Source organism: Neofelis nebulosa, chromosome 1 (genome assembly GCF_028018385.1).
Source record: "Neofelis nebulosa isolate mNeoNeb1 chromosome 1, mNeoNeb1.pri, whole genome shotgun sequence".
NCBI lineage: Eukaryota > Metazoa > Chordata > Mammalia > Carnivora > Felidae > Neofelis > Neofelis nebulosa.
This window is the reverse complement of record NC_080782.1, coordinates 229,061,081-229,079,616: the sequence shown is the minus strand read 5'-3', so window position 1 is coordinate 229,079,616 and position 18,536 is coordinate 229,061,081. Positions and strand designations below refer to the sequence as shown.

The following is an 18,536-nucleotide window of genomic DNA, read 5'->3' as shown; positions in this document are numbered from 1 at the left end:
CCAGCTTGTACCTTTCTACTACTTCTGGGAATTTGTCCCACAAAGATTCTCCGACATGGATAGAAAACTTATACCTAAGGATATTCACTGCAAAACAAAGGACTGGTCACAACCTAAATGCCCATCAATAAAAGACTGGCTAAATAAATTAGGGCACGGTTGTATAAAGGAATACTATGAAGTCAGTAAAAAGTAGTTCTAGATGTATGATATGAACTATTGCTAAGTGCACTGAGCAAGGAACAGAACTGGAAGCACAGTAAGTTACCTTCTGGACGAATGATAATGTATATCCTAACATGCACCGATATCTGAGATGATACTCAAAACTAAAAGCAAGGGGTGCCTGGGTGACTCGGGCGGTTAAGCGTCCAACTTCGGCTCAAGTTATGATCTCATGGTTCATGGGTTTGAGCTCCACGTCGAGCTCTGTGCCGACAGCTCAGAGCCTGGAGCCTGCTTCGGATTCTGTCTCTCCCTCTCTCTTTGCCCCTCCCCTGCTTGTGCTGTGTGCACGTCTCTCTCTCTCAAAAATAAATAAACATTAAAAAAAAACTTTTAAACAATTAACAGTAACAAAAACTAGTAAACGGTTTGCTGTGGGGGAATTTGAGAGAGAGTATGTTTTCTAGCTCTTTAAGAATGAATTTCAAAAGTTTAATATAGCAGGGAGAGGTGCAGATATAAGAAGCCAGTGAATTAGAGAAACAAAGAAATCAATAACACCACATCAAGGGAAATAAAAATTGCCAGGAGAGCTGGGTGACCGGAAATCGTGGTTAGAGATTCCCTAACTGTGGGGTGAAGTGTGGATTTATTCCTGAAAGGTTCATTCTGATGGACACTTGGGAACATCTCTTACACAGCAGCTCCAGAGTCAGACAGTATCTAGGGTGAAGTATGGGGGTCAAGGTGTGTGACAGCTGAGAAAGAAGGGCACTCATTTCTTATACATACATATCTGCTGTACAAATTAACTTACTTCTATCCAAAGGACAACACACCTGAATAGTATTTATGTTAATGCTTAAAGGAAACATCTTGGCCTTCTTTTACCAACATGGACACAAGATGTTAAAAGAATGCTTATTTAAGACAGCAGAGGGGCGCCTGGGTGGCTCAGTTGGTTAAGCGTCCGACTTCGGCTCAGGTCACGATCTCGCGGTCCGTGAGTTCGAGCCCCGCGTCAGGCTCTGGGCTGGTGGCTCAGAGCCTGGAGCCTGTTTCGGATTCTGTGTCTCCCTCTCTCTGACCCTCCCCCGTTCATGCTCTGTCTCTCTCTGTCTCAAAAATAAATAAACGTTAAAAAAAAAAAATTTTTTTTAATTAAAAAAAAAAAAAAAAGACAGCAGAAAGATTCATGGTTGCCAGGGGTTAGGGAGGGTTGAAAAGATAGAGCACAGAGGATTTGTAGGGCAGTACAACTATTCTGCGTGATACTACGATGCTTCATACATGCCATTACCCCTTCGGCAAAATTCACGGAACACACACAATGCCAAGACTGAACTCCAACGTAAACTATGGACTTTTGATGATAATGATGTGTCTGTGTAGATTCATCAATTATAACAAGTGCGCCACTCCGATGACGACAGGGGACACTGTTCATGTGTCATGAGGGAGGGGTCTATGAGAAATATTTGTACCTTCTGCTCAATTTTGCTAAGAACCTAAAACTGCGCTGAAAGTAAAGCCTATTTAAAAGTAGGTGGGGTGGCTCAGTCCGCTGAGCGTCTGAGTCTTGATTTTGGCTCCGGTCATGATCTCAGGGTTCCTAAGCTCGAGCCCCACCTCAGGCACTGTACTAACAATGCAGAGCCTGCTAGGACTTCTCTCTCTCCTCCTCTCTCTAACCCTCCCCCACACAAGATCGCATGCTCTCTCTCTCTCTCAAAATAAATAAACAAACTTAAAAAAATAAAGTAGTGGGATGAGGCACTTGGGTGGCTCAGTCGGTTAAGTGTCTGACTTTGGCTCAGGTCATGATCTTGCGGTTTGTGGATTCAAGACCCCCATTGGGTTCTGTGCTGACAGCTTGGAGCCTAGAGCCTATTTCAGATTCTGTGTCCCCCTCTCTCTTTTTGCCTCTCCTCCACTCGCACTCTGTCTCTATCTCAAAAAAAAAATAAGCAAACATTAAAAAAATTTTTTTAAGTGGAGTGGATGGCTATCCCTCAACACATACGTTACTGATGCTTGAGGGTCTCATAAAGAAAAAAATCAATCAGTTAATTCTTGGGATCTATATTACATCTTTCTTCTAATAATTTAAAGGTTTTAAATGTCATTCCTTCATTTATCTTCACAACATCTACACACCTATAGTGGAACATAAATAGTGTAAAATTTGGGGGAAAGAGGCAATATTGGGAATATGAGGCCAAGTTTCAAGGTAAACCACTTGCAGAAATAGGTCTGCAATTCAACTTTCCTTATTAATTATCCTGACTTCTTCAATGTATTAAGGCCATTTTGAAGGCAAACAACTAAAATTGCCATCCATTGTCTGCTCTTATATATGTGTGTGCATGTGTGTGTGTGTGTGTATTCATCCATGCATAGACAGACACACCTATAATCATACATAAACACACATACACACTCATACATATTTATACTTCAGGCAAAGAATCAGCTCTGTTGATGCTCTTAGAACAAATTTAGGCATAATCATCTGTGTATAATAATAATTTAAAAACAGTGCAGGGGCGCCTGGGTGGCTCAGTCAATTAAGCATCTTTGGCTCAGGTCATGATCTCACAGTTCTTGAGTTTGAGCCCTGGATCAGGCTCTCTCTCTCTGTCAGCACAGAGCCCATTTCAGAACCTCTGTCCACCTCTCACACTGCCCCTCCCCCGCCTGTGCTCTGTCTCTCAAAATAAATAAACTTAAAAAATAAAAACAAAAACAGTGCAAGTGACCCTGAGACTGTTAGAAATAAAGAAACTCACATATGTCATTGTAATTCAGAATTTTTAGTATGAGATGAGAAAGAACAGACTTAAAAAAAAAAAAACAATTAGAAGTCAAATACACTTGTCACTGCATCCACTAAAAGGATTTAATTTAAAACTCAAACATCAGCATATTGGAAGGGGAAATGAGAAGCTAATAACATGCATTGACGTTTACATAAAATTAGTATGTAAAGTGAGAGATATGAACCTAATGATGAATATGAAGTAAGGGTTTGCATTTTAACAGACTAAGCAAAAATGTAATTGACAAAGAGGCCAATCTAAATGAATTTCCAGCTACTTCAACACTGAGTGCAGCTGCATGCTGGCAGCAGTATTATAACTGAGAAAAAAAAAAGTCTGTTTAAACTGGATTTTTAAAAAATGCAGCCAGTACGTGAACTTACACACTGTACCGAAGTTATCATTCCTTCAATCAGAAAACGGAATTTTTTCCCAACAAGTAAATTTTTAACATCAGAATAGTCAACCTGCAGTTGCTTTATATCGATGGAAGAGAAGAGTATTTGGAGGTAAGTGAAAATACTAGAGTGTTGCTGGGAGCTGTATCTGTCACTCCTGGAATTAAGTCAAGGTTAAAAACATTTGTTTTCAAGAAAAATCTAATACTATAAAATTTCATTTGAAAGCCACTAAAAATACCCCACTTGGTATCTCATTTGTGGCAGTTATGAGCTCAAGCTCAGGCACCAGCTATCCTGGGTTCAAATCCTAACTCTACCATTTCTTGCTGTGTGACCTTGAGCAGCTCACTTAACCACACTGTGCCTCACTTCCCTCATCTTAGTAGAAGGATGGTAACAGTGCCTAGCTCCTGGGATCACTGTGAAAATTAAATGTATTCATATATGCAAGACAGACGCTCCAGAACTGTGAGCGGTCATTACTCTCAGGATAGCAGTCTCTTAGAGAGGGCATTCTTGTGTTTAAAAAAACTGACAAAGAAGATGATGGCGAGCATTCCATGATCTTCCTGGTCCTTGTACGTAAAGAACTGTTGGTTCCCAACTCTCACACCTTCTCCTCGGTGGATGGGAATCACGGGAATATCTGTGGCCACTTCTCAGTAAAGATCAATTCTGGGTGGGAAACTGACTGAAATACACCTCCCCCACCCCACAGCTGCTGCACAAGGGACTCTAGACCCAGTGAGGAGCCAAGCCCGGCTGTCTTAAAATGTGTTTCGAGATGTTGGCATATTTTCTCTGTATTACCATCAGTCCTCAAAGGGGTGGTTTGATGACTGATCATGCACCTGACTTTGCATTTCACCTTTATCCAGATCCTTCAGAATAGTCCACCAAATGTTTTATTTAACCCCGTATTTTCCAAGGTCAGGAAAAGGACAGGGCACAAAAATCAAAGCTGATGCAGAAAGATTTCACGTTCATTCTTCCCCTTTAATTTACTGAAAGTGCCAGCTTCTGAATAGAAGGAAGAAGGCCAAGTCTACAGGCATCTTGGCAGGGTGACGAGTCACTGAAAAGAGATGTGAATTCCCACATAATAAACACACCAAACCCAGGCTCTCCACACCCTCTCAAGTCCAGTCATACTGCGACTGGACTGGCACCCCTGCCAGCAGATCAAGGGAAGGAAAACGGGAGGAAGACATAAGACGCCCTCAGCCTTAAAACACATACAAACTCTGGTTCCAGAGGAGGTCAAGAGGGCTCGCCTGTGTGCCATTAAGGGGTCAGGGGCCCCAAACCCCCAGCTACCTGCACAAGAGAGGGAGGGTATTATGTGCATGGCATTCCTCCAGGATCCAGTAAGACAGCGGGCCCGGGGGGCGCCTGGGTGGCTCAGTCGGTTAAGCGACCGACTTCGGCTCAGGTCATGATCTCGCGGTACATGAGTTCGGGCCCTGCGTCGGGCTCTGTGCTGCCAGCTCAGAGCCTAGAGGCTGTTTCGGATTCTGTGTCTCCCTCTCTCTGACCCTCCCCCGTTCATGCTCTGTCTCTCTCTGTCTCAAAAATAAATAAACGTTAAAAAAAAAAAAAAAAAAAAAAAAAAAAGACAGCGGGCTCGGGCAGACATATCTGGAGTAGAGATGAGCTCAGGGTGAAGTCAAGCACTTCCAAACCTCTAAATTTCCTTTCCCATCTTCCTCTGTGCTGAGGGCTACTTCATCACAACCCTGACAACTCAGACTTAGGAATTCCCACTCTCCAGACATCAGCCCAGCCTCGTTTACACCTTAGCATGAATGTAACCCGTTATTTCTCTCCAAGTCATTTTACTTGGTTTGTGATTTCTTTTTTTTTTAGTGTTTATTTATTTTTGAGAGAGAGAGAGAGTCAGACAGAGCATGAGCGGAAAAGGAGCAGAAAGAGAGGGAGACACAGGATCCAAAGCAGGCTCCAGGCTCTGAGCCGTCAGCACAGAGCCCGACACAGGGCTTGAACTCACAGATGGGGAGATCGTGACCTGAGCCAAAGCCGGAAGCTTAACCAACTGAACCACCCAGGGGCTTCTTTGCTTGTGATTTCTAAGGTGACTATAGGCTTTCTGTGCCGCTCCCGTGGCGTTGGGACTGAAGTGAGCGTACCCATTCTGCTTGCACAACACACCACACCTCATCCAGGGACTAAAACAGTCTCATTTCCACATGAAATGTCTAAAACAGATAATTACTGTTAGCCTAAATTCAACTTTAAGAAACAATAAACTGAACAGATTCATTCCTTTATATTCTCAGGTACCCCAGAAAGATGAGAATCCTTTAAACTCAAAAGGAAGCACCATATGAGAAAGAGATGCCAGAAAACGTAATTTTTCGTCCAGTATCAACACTACCTTACCATGTGACCATAGACATGTCACGTGAATTTTCTAGGCCTCAGTCTCCAGTGACAGAATTAATGGGCTTGCTACCTACATAAGGTTCCCTTCTACTCAAAACTTTCACGATCCATTAGGTATTTTCAGTTCAAGTAATTTCAGACAGCAAAAGTTCATTTGCATCTAGAAATGAATACGAACGATGTGATTAAAGATATAAAAACAGGCTTTTAAAATTAATGTAGCATGGGTATGAGAAAAGAAACAGAGAATGCAGGAGAATTAAGACACCTTTTCCCTCAGTCCATCGTTATAAGGAGCCTGACCTAATAACATTAGCGGGGTTTTTTTTTTCTTCCTTTTTCCACTACAGTACAGCAAAGTGAACTCCCAGATCTGTGAACCATAAGGGTCGGAGCTGAAGGAGGCTGATGTGTCTTAGCGACCAAGTGCAGGTGCCTAGAACAATGCGGAAACCTGAGAAAGCATCCTCTAGGGTCCCTTGGGAGTTCGCGCTCACCTTCCACCAGTTGGTCCAGGCTGGAAATCTTCTTGAGCCCATCAATGGTGTAGATCGTTCTCACTCCCTGGGGCAAATTCACGTTATCCGACAGAGTTCGGGTCAAGTCAGCCAGCAGGGCCTCAAAGGATCGGAAGCGGTCTGGAGAGATGGCATACACAATCCCTTTGAAGTATCGATCTCCGTTTCGATAGAAACGAACTTTCTTGGCCTTCTTCTCAGAGCTGAGGGTCTGCAGCGTGCGGGTTCGGTAGAAGCTGCAGTGGGCGCTGTGCGTTGGGCTCGGCAGCCCATTCACCCGCGACCCTCTGCTGTATCTCTGCGCCTTGTCCCGCTCGTCAAAGTGCTCCAGCTCCATATCTCTGCCGAAGGACATGATGGAGTTAAAGTGGAACCTAGGAGGCACAGAAGGAAAAAAAAAAAAAAAAAAAAAAACAGAGACACATACTGATGTTATTTTAAGACCATGATTTGAAAGGCTCAGCTCCAGAGCAGCTGGTGGAAATATCGCTGCAGCTGATGATATATTTAATATGAGTTATCAAGTTGGAAGAGAAGGAAGACAACGAAGAAGTAGAAGAGGCAGCCTCTGTGGAAACAGCTTATTAATCAACCCCAGGTTCATTAGAAACAGCTCCTATGTATTGACCACCTATTGGGTTCTGGACAGCTGTTATTTCCAAGTCACAACAAACCCTTCCAAGGACTATTATCTGTAGATGAATAAAATGAGGCACAGAAAAATGTCTTCAGGTCCTACAGTTGGGAAATGCTTGAACCGAGACCTCCCACCCACATTTGCTGGGCTACAAAGCCCAAACCTCCCTACCGTGTGCTCACTCTGGTGGGAGAGGGAAGATAAGCTTTCATATTACATAGGGCTAAAGATAGTAGTGGTGGTGGGCCAGGAAACAAAAGAGGCGGTCAGCATTTAACAGTCACATTATAAACTTCTCATGCAGCTTTGCACTCCCCCTGGCCAGATGGAGAGCAAACTGAATCAATCCCTGGGTTCTAACAACTGAAGATTTTCCAACACATTCATATATTAGATAGCAGTGTTTTCTAAAAGTGATTTCACCGTAACTCCTTTACTGACATTTAGTGCTTCAGATAAGTTGGGTTAAAAAAAAAGAAGAAAAAGGAGGAGGAGGAAGAGAAGAAGAGGAAAAAGAAGAACAAGAAGGGAGAAAAGTTACTTCTTGGGAGGGCTCTGCCTCTCCTTCCACTTCGTGTTTGCCGCTGAGAGAACAGGAGCTTAGAGATGCTGAGCAAGTACATTCCTCAAGGTGACACAGCTAGTCCAGGACCAAGTCTGGATCAACATCTTTACGCCTCACTTCCTCAACGACACATAGGGAAGCTAATCATACCTACCTTAAGTATTAATACCTGAAGCACTTGGGAGAGTGTCTAGCCTGGGATAAGTATTAATGTTGTTTATTAATAAAATCTGCTTTTCTCTTAACTCTGTCACAGAAACAACTAGTAGGAAAAGAATCCCCCTTTTCTGGTAAGGAAAAGCTCCTTATGGGTCTGCCTGATTTTCACCTTATGACCTTCTGAAAGGTATATGCTTGTACCCTCACGGTCCCCATTTTACTTTCTTTTTTTTTTAATTTTTTTAATGTTTATTTATTTTTGAGACAGAGAAAGACAGCACGAGCAGGGGAGGGGCAGAAAGAGAGGGAGACACAGAATCTGAAGCAGCTCCAGGCTCTGAGCTATCAGCACAGAGCCCGACACAGGGGACAAACCCATGAACCGCTAGATCATGACCTGAGCCAAAGTCGGACCCTTAACTGACTGAGCCACCCAGGTGCCCCTTGTCCCCGTATTACTTTCTATGGAGCCCTGTCATCAGCAAGCTGCCTGTGGGATCAATTCATCCTTGCTAAGAGGTTAGCTGAAAAAGGCCTGTGGCCTAACCTTGCAGGGGATCCATATTTTAACAGAATGATCTAGAAAGCATTCAGAAGAAAGTTTTGATGACAAAATTTCAGGCATGATGAAACACAATATAAGGGAAAGGGAAAATCTGGGGCAAGAACCTTAGGAGTGCTCCCCAAATCCCACCAAATAGACAAGATTGCCTTTCTGAAGGTCAATCCAGCCTCCCTGACCTTTCCTCGACCCTCAGTAAACTAACCTCTGGTCTATTCAGAGTGGCTAAAAATTCATGTTTAAAAGTACTGCTAGGGATTGTGCACTCCTGAAATGAAGTGGAAAAGCTAATGTTTATTGAATGTCTATGATGTGGCTGACACTATTATTCAGCAATCAATTATTGTGTAATCTGCTAAAAATTCCCTTCTAAACCTCACAATAATCCATTAAGGTCAGTAATATTATTACGACTGAAGGTGAGGATAGGATATATATATGCAGGGTCCCAGAGTTATCATAACTGAGGGAGTTGGGATTTGAACCTGGGTTTACTCTGACTGACTCGGAAGCTGGCACTCCCTCCTTTCTACCCCATGTGATAGGTCTTGGAGGCCAGACTCCCTGAGATCCTCCCTAGATCCATTCATCCATGTAAAGTAGGGTTTTTTTTTTTAAATAGCCCTGTGACCTTGGGGAGGTCACTCTGCGGAAGGCCCCATCTCCAGACAGAGTGGGTAGTGGTCACCTGGCCTCTATTATCTTCCCTTGCTCAGGATTCCATTGCTGACCCCAATGGGGGACAGGGTGTGATTCAAACCTGGACTGATGAGCAGTTCAGTATATTTTTTCCTACAAATATGAAAAAAACTACCTCAGGCCTCTTAATAACTCATAATAGTCTAAATTTGTATCTTCCAGAAAAAGTTATAGCATACGTAGGTAGATACGAATCAGTTTCATTGACTTCGAAGTTGGATAACTTTGAAACAGTGATCACTTGATATCTAGTTCTTCAGGCAACTATTAACTGAGTAACAGAACCAATACTTTGTTCATGGTATAACAACTGCTCCTACTGTTTGGTCTCTTCTCAAAAGGAGCTCTTTTGTCTTCCAAAAAGGGGTGTTTGTATGGGGGGAGGGGACAATGGGGTACCATGCTAACTCACTAAGCTCTTCAAACTTCATATATTATAGAGGCCAATTTGGCTTTTGAAGTCTCTGTTTTACTCGTTTCTTTCTTTATTTTTCAATTTTTTTAAAGTTAGAGCAAGAGAGGGGCACCTGGGTGGCTCAGTGGGTTAAGCGTCTGACTTCAGCTCAGGTCATGATCTCGCAGCTTGTGAGTTCGAGCCCTGCGTCGGGCTCTGTGCTGACAGCTCAGAGCCTGGAGCCTGCTTTAGATTCTGTGTTTCCCTCTCTCTCTGCCCCGTCCCTGCTCATGCTCTGTGTCTCTCTGTCTCTCAATAGTAAATAAATGTTTAAAAAAAAAAAAAAATTTAAAAAAAAAAAAAAAAGAGCAAGAGAGAGAGTGGGGGAGGGGCAGAAAGAGGAGGGAGAATCACAAGTGGGCTCCATGCTGTCAGCACGGAGCCCAATGTGGGGCTCAAACTCACAAACCGTGAGATCATGACCTGAGCCGAAGTTGGACACAACCAACTGAGCCACCCAGCTGCCCCTATTTTCAAAGGCAGTAATCAATCTTCCAACCCTAGAGGTTTCCTCACAAATCTATATAAACCAAAAGACAACAAGCAGGACCATAGTGAAGGTTGACACAATTGTGTCACCAGTGTGCTGATGTAGTCTGAAGGGGCTTTAATCTAGTGATTCACAATTTGCAAAAGCCAAATAATTTGGCAACTGATGGAAATCCCTAGAGGAATCAGAAATAGAAAAAATTAAAATGGAAAAAAAAGTTGATTTTATTTGTCTGTTTCCTCAAACTTTGATCATACATTCAACCAGGACAAGTACCACATCTTTGACTTCCTTTCACTGAGCCTGCCCAAAAGTCAGCAATGATGTTGCCGACAAAGAAAATCCGCACTCAGAGTGAAATCATTTTCAAGGCTACAGCTACCACTAACTGGATGGCAAAAACCACACTACACACTAATGTTCCAATAATCACGTGCCGCATCAAAAGAGGTGTTCCTTCTCCTGTCTTGGCTGCCTCAGCTCTTCAACTGGCTCGGTCATATATTTGAACCAAGGGGTCCTGAAGAAGAGTCACTGGGCTTCCACAGGTTCTTGCTTTCTGCACAGGAAGACTGCCAAAGCACAGAGACACAGGTTCACAGACTGTAGGTGGCTAGAGGCCTGGGTACACATGTGTCACGGTACCAAGAAGGGAAACCACACCGCCCTGGCCACAGAGATCATAGACACCTGGGAGGGGAAAGACGGGGCCCGGCTCTTCTCAGAGATATTCTATAAACACTGCCATCCCAAGAAATCAGCACCCTCAATTGTCTTCTGTGGGATTTCTCACCATTTTGAGGAAACTCTGTGTTCCTCCTTCTCTAGAGGAGGACATGAGTTCCCATTTCAGAGATTTCCACAAACACACACACCCCCACCCCAAGATATAATTCAGCATAAAGGTGACCACATCTAAATAGATGCTGGACCTGTAAGTCCCAAGGCATATTTTGCCAGTGGGCTTAAGATGCAGGTGGATGGGCAGGTATGGAATAAGAGGCACACACATACCTTCAGAGTACACGCATCATGCTGGACACAGATCGCACAGGATGTGTGCCAATCTTTTATAATGTTCCTGCATATAACCCCTCTCGAAATCCCTTCTCAATGGCCTTCATGTGACATTTCACACCTAAAAGCCTGTCCTACTTTCCTTTCCAGTGGAAAGGTGATATATTTAGGAACATTCATAAAGCCTATTCACGAAACACCCTGCAGTGTGGCCGCTGAACGCGTGTGCACCATAATCTGGACACACACTCACAGGTGTGGAGAGGGAGCCGGTTTGAATGAAACCTTTCATTTGCTCCATCTCTTACAAGCATTTCCTTGCTAAATCCAGCAGTGATTCGGCGCAAACCTGGTTTTCAAAAGCAGCCTCTTTTGTGGGGCAATGCAGGGCTGTGCGTGCGCTCCCGCTAGGAGGAAAATGCCATTTCCTCTCCGCATGCTTTTAGCACTGCAGGTACTAATTTCTACAGGAGGCAGGCTCGCTGTCCCCGAAGGAACTTGAGACCCTGTAAATGTACTCGCAACACCCACACTGCAGCCACCCACCACGCACAGATCGCCCCATCTTCAAGCACACAACCCTCCCGGGCACACGGGAAAGCACACACACAATAAGAGGCCTGGCCAGGCCACTCCTTCTAGGCGCAGACTTGGTCTTCGCTCGGCGGCCAGTTCTGACAATGACAAACACCTCGCCCAGCTCCTCCGCCCTGGCTCTCCATCTCCACTAACAACGTGGCGAAAAGCCTGGCGGGGAGGTGGGGGGAGGCGGGGGAGAGCTCGCCCTACTCCCCATTTTAAGCCCGGTGGCACCAGACAAAAGAGGCAGGTGCCAGCAGCCCCGGAGCCGCCCCTACAAACCGTCCCCGGCCGGGGCCAGTCTGGCCAGGGCAGGGCAGCGCCTTTCGAGGAACTGCGGGCGGGGTGGCGGCGGCGGGCCGAGGGGGGCGCCCGCCCTGCCCTCCAAGCCCCGGGCTACCTCGGCGCCCCGCGGCTGCGGGAAGAGCAGGCGCCGCGAGCCCCCGGCGGGGGGCCCCCGGCCAACCCTGCCCGCGGCTCCCTTCCCCAGCAAAGGCAAACCACGCACCGGTCCGCGGAGAGACGCCGCCGGGGGTCTTTGTGGCCGCGCTCGGGGCCGCCTCCTGGTGCTGGCCTCACCCGGCTGGGCGCGGCCGGGGCTGCGGGGCTGCGGGGCTGCGGGGCGGCGGCGGGGCCGGGACTGGGCTGCAGCAGCTGCTGGAGCGCGGGCGTCTCGGCTGCAGCCGCTAGCGCAGGGATGTGCCTCGGCCGGTTCTCATTGAAATGCGGCGCTTCGCACAGCCTCGCTCCAGCCTCTCTCCGGAGGAGGGCGGCGGCGGCGGGCGCGCTCCCTTTTCTTGTGGCTCACTGGCTCACACGCCCTCCCCGCTCCGTCCTTCCCCTCCTCCGCGTGCGCGCTCCGGCGCCCCCGCCCTTCTTGGCCGGGCGCACCCACCACGGCTGCGCCCGGGGTCCGCCCCCTCCCCGCGCCCTCTTTGACCGCAGCGACCTCGGTGCAGCTGGCTTGAACAAACCCCCAGACCTCCCCCATTCCTTGGGAGTGGTGGTCTGGAGATAGGGTAAGATCGGATGGGGGTCTGGGGACAGAGGAAGAGAACGTGGAAGGGGCCAGGTCTGAGCCAGGAAAAGTGCGAGATGGAGAGGTGAGGGGTGGAGAGGTGAGAGGTGGCGCAGCGGTGAGGCCCCCTCCCTCAGGGGAGACAAGGGAAACAGTTACTTCCTCCTCCCCCACCCCCGCACACACAGCCCCCCACACATACTTCATGATTTAACACTTGCCAGGATTATGGGAGCCAGCGTGATCCACTCTCATCCCTCTTGTCCGAAAGGCATCCATGCACTTCCTCCAGGGAGGACCTACCCCCTACTCTCCCAGTCTACACACTGTAGTAGTCCCTTTATTGGGAAGGGCCAGATCTGTTCACAGACCCCACCAGTCATCTCCATTTGACCCCAGGACTTGAGTCACCCTTAAAATAGTGAACTCTGCTTAGAGCCGAATATGTCACACTGGGCGCTTGATAACTTAAAGGCCAGGTTTCACTGCTGGAGATCTGGGGGTTGCCAAAGCTAGCGGTCAGCACTGGAAAGCCCCATTAGCTCACCACAAGCCTTCCCTCCCGGGCAGGAATGTTCTCAGAACCCAGGCTGTTCACAGCTTCCTCCAGTGTTTGCACAAAAGCCCAGGGAGTGGGAACAGGTTGCTGACTTGTGAAACCTTAGCCTGCTTCACTGGGCAGCCTAAATTTTGGTCCAGTTAATCTCCTTCAGTCAAGTTTCTTGGGACATGTATCTGTCCCACATATGCACACATGTGTATTTTTCTCTCTCTTCGGCATGAAACTTTCCGTGGAAAATCAAAATTTTATTTTTCTCTTACCCAGTGAGCCCAGTTACAGATTTGACTTCTTATTAATAAGAGCTAATCTGAAATATTTTCAAAGTATTATGTAAATACTAAATAATTACCATTTGTTATAAAACGCCACTCAAATGAGATACATGTTGCATATTCAACAAGTTGCTGCAATATTTATTTTTGAACTGTTTAATAGCCCAGGGATGTGGGTACATGAACTCAACAAATTAACTAAATGCAAAGTACTGAGACTTTCCCTTCAAATTCTAATGCAAAATGAAGGCCCAAGGGGTAAGTACAGAGAAAGTGAGGAGCCAAGTGTATTTTCTTGAGAACGAAAATCAGAACTTCTGTTTATCTTTTAAGTGACAAATACGATGCAATGTCTGCCAAAATGCTAAACCAAGAAATAAATTCCATTTCCTAACCCCTATGGATATTCTATCAGGGTCATTTCTCCAGCACCTTAAGTGATTCAACCATAACTTAGCATTTTCCTAGCTGGCCTACCTGGAACATGCAGATAACGTGTTTAAACCAACAATAAAAAACCTTTGAGTTTGATTCTCTCAGTTGCAAACTGGTCTCACTAGAAGTAGTTGGGCATCATTTAGTCTTTCGGGAAACCCAGGGCACTGATAATAGATGGGCACGCTCAGTAGCCAGAGGTTACTACACTGTGGTCATATTCAGTCAGAACAGCAGGCTGGCACTAGCTGGCACCCAGTGACCTGACAGAAGTAATTACAGGAGTGCGTAAGTTACTTCTAGGAAGTTTAATGAATTTAGCCAGGAAACTCCTAATTCAAGTAATTTTCAAAAAACTGATGTTGCTTCCTTGACATTCCCAGGGTATCGATCAAAGAAGTGACTGGAATTAATGCATCCTTTCCTCATGAAAATCTGAAGTTAATGGAGATATTACTGCAACCCCCCGAAACTATCGCTATCCGAGCCGTGCACCCCAATTGCCTTTGCAGGCAGACTGCCACAGCTCCGCATCCTACAAGATTGACAGTGGCTTGGCCACAGCTCTGTCAATGACTCCCAGTAACTGACCGTTTGCTTTTTGCTGTGCCACAACTTCTATACATTTTCTTATTTCATACTCATACTATTCAAGGTAGGCATCAGTATCCTTACCTTACAGATAAAGGAATTTAGGCGTAGGGAAGTTACATCATCTGCAAAGAGTCGTGCAGCTAATAAATGTCGAGCCTACCTCCATTTTTAAAATCCCTGTGTTTTAAAATTCAAGTCAGTTTTCCAATTGCTATGGCCATATGCTTATAAAACAATACCAAATTGTAGTCGGAAGCGTATTCTCTTTTGGAAAATACAGCCTTTTAATCAATGAATTTGTCATTTCATAACAGAGAGAACAACTCTTGGCTGTTGTGAACACTGCTTTCTTTAGTGATGGGTATTATCAAATATATCTGTTCTGAACTGAACTTTTCATGAGAGTATTTGAGTTACCTCTGACTCAGGTTGATGGACAATCTTAGCTACATGTGTGTGTATGTGGGTTTTTTTTTTTTCCCTGAACGTAAATTTTCAGGTCCAAACCAAGGAAGAAAAAGAGAACTAAAGAAAAATACTTTTTAGTTGACCATGTATCCCTTTCCAGATACCTTTTATTGGCTTCTTCATAGAAAATAAGCTCCATCATGTAGATTCAAAGAGAATAACAGGAAATGGGATATTAGCAGGAAGAGAAACACTCTCTGTTCTTCTCTCCGGAAGGGAATTTACTCTGTCCCTTCCATAATCTCCCTGCAGTCCTCCTCCAGGGCCAAGGGCATGCAGTGCTCCTGGGTTGGGGTACCTAAGCATATTAATTGACCACCAGTAAGTTGTGAGAAACAGCTTTATAGAAAATGATAATCATTCTGATTTTCCTTTCATTTCGTCCTGTACAGTAAAGACTCTTTATGGCACTTCCCACATCTGTTCATAATTCCCCCTAATTACAGAGCACTTACTTCTGCCTTCTACTAGAAAGCCAGAAAGTCAGTGATGAGGGACATTGACAGCAGCCTGTCCAATTTTTACCCCATGCATGAATGCCCTCTATAACAAGTGGTCTTTCAGCCTTCTAATCGTGGCCCATATGACAAAAGTGGAGAGAAGTAAGATTATCCTCTGAGAGTTAAGCTAGGTCACGGGATCCTAGACACAGTGGCCGAGATCTCTATAAGTAATTTTTTAACTAGCCAATTACCTCTGGCTTGGCACTCCAAATACGCCAAGGGGCCAAACTACACAAGGTTTGGGACGTTCACAAAGCAAGGAAGGGACTCTACCACCTTGAGATGCCCTCTCTTAAACTGACAGAGTGCTTCCCAAAAAGCTTCCCAAAGCTCATTTCTCCCTTTCCTGTGTAATTCTTAAAGTGTAATTTCCCTTAGTAGAAGGGAACTGAGCACAGCCCGCTCCTCTGCTGGGCAGCTCCTCAGATTAAACACACACTTCCCCCAGATTTTCTCTTTCAATCTACATGAGAATAAATCTAATGGCCCCGCCTTTTACTTAACAGCCCTCTTATATGCTACCAAATTCTCTTCTTCATTAACTAGGAATCCCCAGTCCTTCAACCATTGCTTTTTTTTTTTTTAATGTTTATTTTATTTTTGGGAGAGAGAGAGAATGCAAGTGGGCAGAGAGAGAGGAGACAGAGGATCCGAAGTGGGCTCCGTGCTGACAGCAGAGAGCCAGATATGGGGCTCCCACTCACAAACCAGGAGACCGTGACCTGAGATGAAGTCAGACCCTTCACTCACTGAGCCACCCAGGCGCTCCAGCCCTTCAACTATGTCTCACGTGACATGGTTTGGAAGCGTCAGTGGTGTGCAGTTGTCAGTATCTCCCTCCACGTCTGCTTCTCAGAACTGGACGAGGCGCGACAGGGTGGTCTGACTGGGGAAGTTCCATGACTTCGATGGTTCTCAACACATTGCTTCTATTAAAGGAGCCCAACCACATCAGTGTCTCTGGCAGGCGTGCTGCACTATTGACTCATGCAGTCAACTAAAATCTCCATGCATTTCACGTGTTTTGCTCTTAAAGGCCCTTATCCTGTATTTGTTCAATTAGATTTGGGGCACCTGAGTCCAACGCTCTGTATTTTCCCTTATTAAATTGTCTGTTGTTATGTGATCAACCTTTCAACCTGTGGAGTGAGATCCTTTTTGGGCTCATTATGTCACTTACCTCAGCTTTTTTTCCCCGTCTGATTAACACTACACCAACATCGTCATCTCGGTTGCTGTTAAAAGCTTTCAGCAGGAACATGGTCACAGCAGGCTCTGTTAGCTCACTGCCCAGGATCTCTCTCCAAGTTGACCACTGATGGCAAATGACTCTCAATGTACTTGGTAAGTACAGACATTAACATGTTCTCCATAGCAAATAAACATCTAGAGATCTAATGATAGCTAAAATTTGTTTTTCCATCTAGGATTGTATCATTGACTTCCATACCATTTTTTCATCCATTCATCCATTCACCCAAGAAATAAATTTCAAGTGTCTCCAATGTGCCAGGCACTGTGTGCTAGGTGAGAGTAATGCAGTCATGAGGTAGAATTACAAGGATTCTCTGCCCATGGCATTGACAGCCTGTAGGGACACAGATGTTAAACACATACTTACACAAATAATTATTTAATTTCAAAATGGCTAAGTACTGGGAAGGAAAAGAACAAAGAGCTTCAGAGAAAGCTTCCCCAAGGAAGTAACATTTAAGCAGAGACCTGAAGCCAGCCAGGCAACTGGGTGGGAGAGTATGATTCCAAGCAGAAAAAATAGCCCTGTGAAGACTGAGTGGGAAGCAGCTTGTTCTAGGAGCAGGAGATGGGCGGAGTAGCTGTAGCAGAGTGGAGAGGCGTGGGCTGTGAATGTGGGTAGGACCCCTTCAGGGTCCAGGTCCGAGAGCCATATTAAGGAATGTGGGCTCTGTTGTAAGAGAAAAGGGAAATCACTAAAGAGTTTTAAGCAGAAATCTGGCCAGATCAGATTTGCATGTTTAAAAGCTCCTCTTGCTTTCCTGGCTGCTATTGGAGCATAGTGCAGAAGCACAGGGGAATAAGAACAATTTCACTTTCAAGGTCTCAGTTGGAGAGGGTGGCAGGGAAGAACAGTGGGTGGGAGGGAAACTTCCTTCCGGTTGTACTATGTTTCCCTGATGATGTGAATTAGCACTTATTAAGGTATTGAAATCCGTGGAGTTTTTTAAGTCCATAGATTAAATACAGCATCTCCGTGTGAAAAATATTTAAAATTTTAGGTTCCTTTTTATACAATCATTTCAGAAAAATAATTTGAAAGTGTGTATTTATACATTCTATCACTGTTCCAGACCATGGAAGAGTCCCCCTTAACAAAAGGAAAATTTTACTTAATCCTAAAAGTAGCCTCAAAATAGTCACCTTTGCTAAAATGCATTTGAATAGAATTTTATTTTACCACATTCTTCCCCCCCAGAAGTTTCTTAAGTAGATGATTCACTTTTTATATTCATTAAGGCACACTTATATTAAAATATACCACTTGGCTGACTTCCATGTCCTGAGATCTCTCATTGATTCTATACGACACAAATACTTAAGAAGTCACAATAGTTATGCTAGTACCCTGGGAATGTAGAATCTACCAGAAACATCTAGGACTTTTTAGACCTGGGTTCAGAGAACAGTGATAGTCCTTTTATCAAATATGCACGTAGACTGAATAACTTCATCCATAAAGTCGAAGAATCTTTGGCAACTTTTTAATGTATCTCAATTTTATTTTATTTTGTTTTGTTTTGTTTTGTTTTTTTATTTGTGGAACTGGATTCTGAAAGGTACCTTCCAAACAAAGAGAAAACTTACTAAAGTTCTGCTCTTGATAATTTTCTAGGTGAAAAAAAAAAGTATCTTATATATATTCCTCTAAACTTTTGTCATGTGTATGTTAACATAGAAACATATAGTCTTCTATGGGAAAAAAAAGTGGTATGTTAATATATATAATGTTTTGGAACTTTTATTGACTTAACAATCAACTCAAAATATATGACGAATCTAAATACACTCATCTAGTGTACATGAATGTGACACTAAACACTGAAAAGCCGCCCTACCTTTCTTGGTTCTAATAAAACATGAGGCCAGATGATTGAATATATTGTGGTGTTTTTGTTTGTTTGTTTTTGTTTTTGTTTTAATCAGTAAGCATGATTCAAGTAACAAATACACAAGAGGGTA

The 18,536-nt window shown here is 44.6% G+C and overlaps 1 protein-coding gene across 6 annotated transcripts in view; it reads right to left on the bottom strand.

Moving 5' to 3' along the window:
* The window catches only part of DCLK1 (doublecortin like kinase 1), a 348,909-nt gene extending 336,683 nt beyond the window's left edge, over positions 1-12,226 (bottom strand). For 4 of the 6 annotated variants that reach the window (XM_058687468.1, XM_058687488.1, XM_058687452.1 and 1 more), the window contains exons 1-2: positions 11,977-12,195; positions 6,286-6,680 (exon numbers count right to left, since the gene is read on the bottom strand). In XM_058687468.1, coding sequence (XP_058543451.1) covers positions 6,286-6,661 — 376 coding nt within the window. In that variant the 5' untranslated portion in view covers positions 6,662-6,680; positions 11,977-12,195. Of the gene's footprint in view, positions 1-6,285; positions 6,681-11,976 lie in introns of all 6 variants that reach the window. The other 2 variants (XM_058687511.1, XM_058687477.1) reach the window with 2 other exon arrangements.
* Between the last annotated feature and the right edge of the window lie 6,310 nt (positions 12,227-18,536).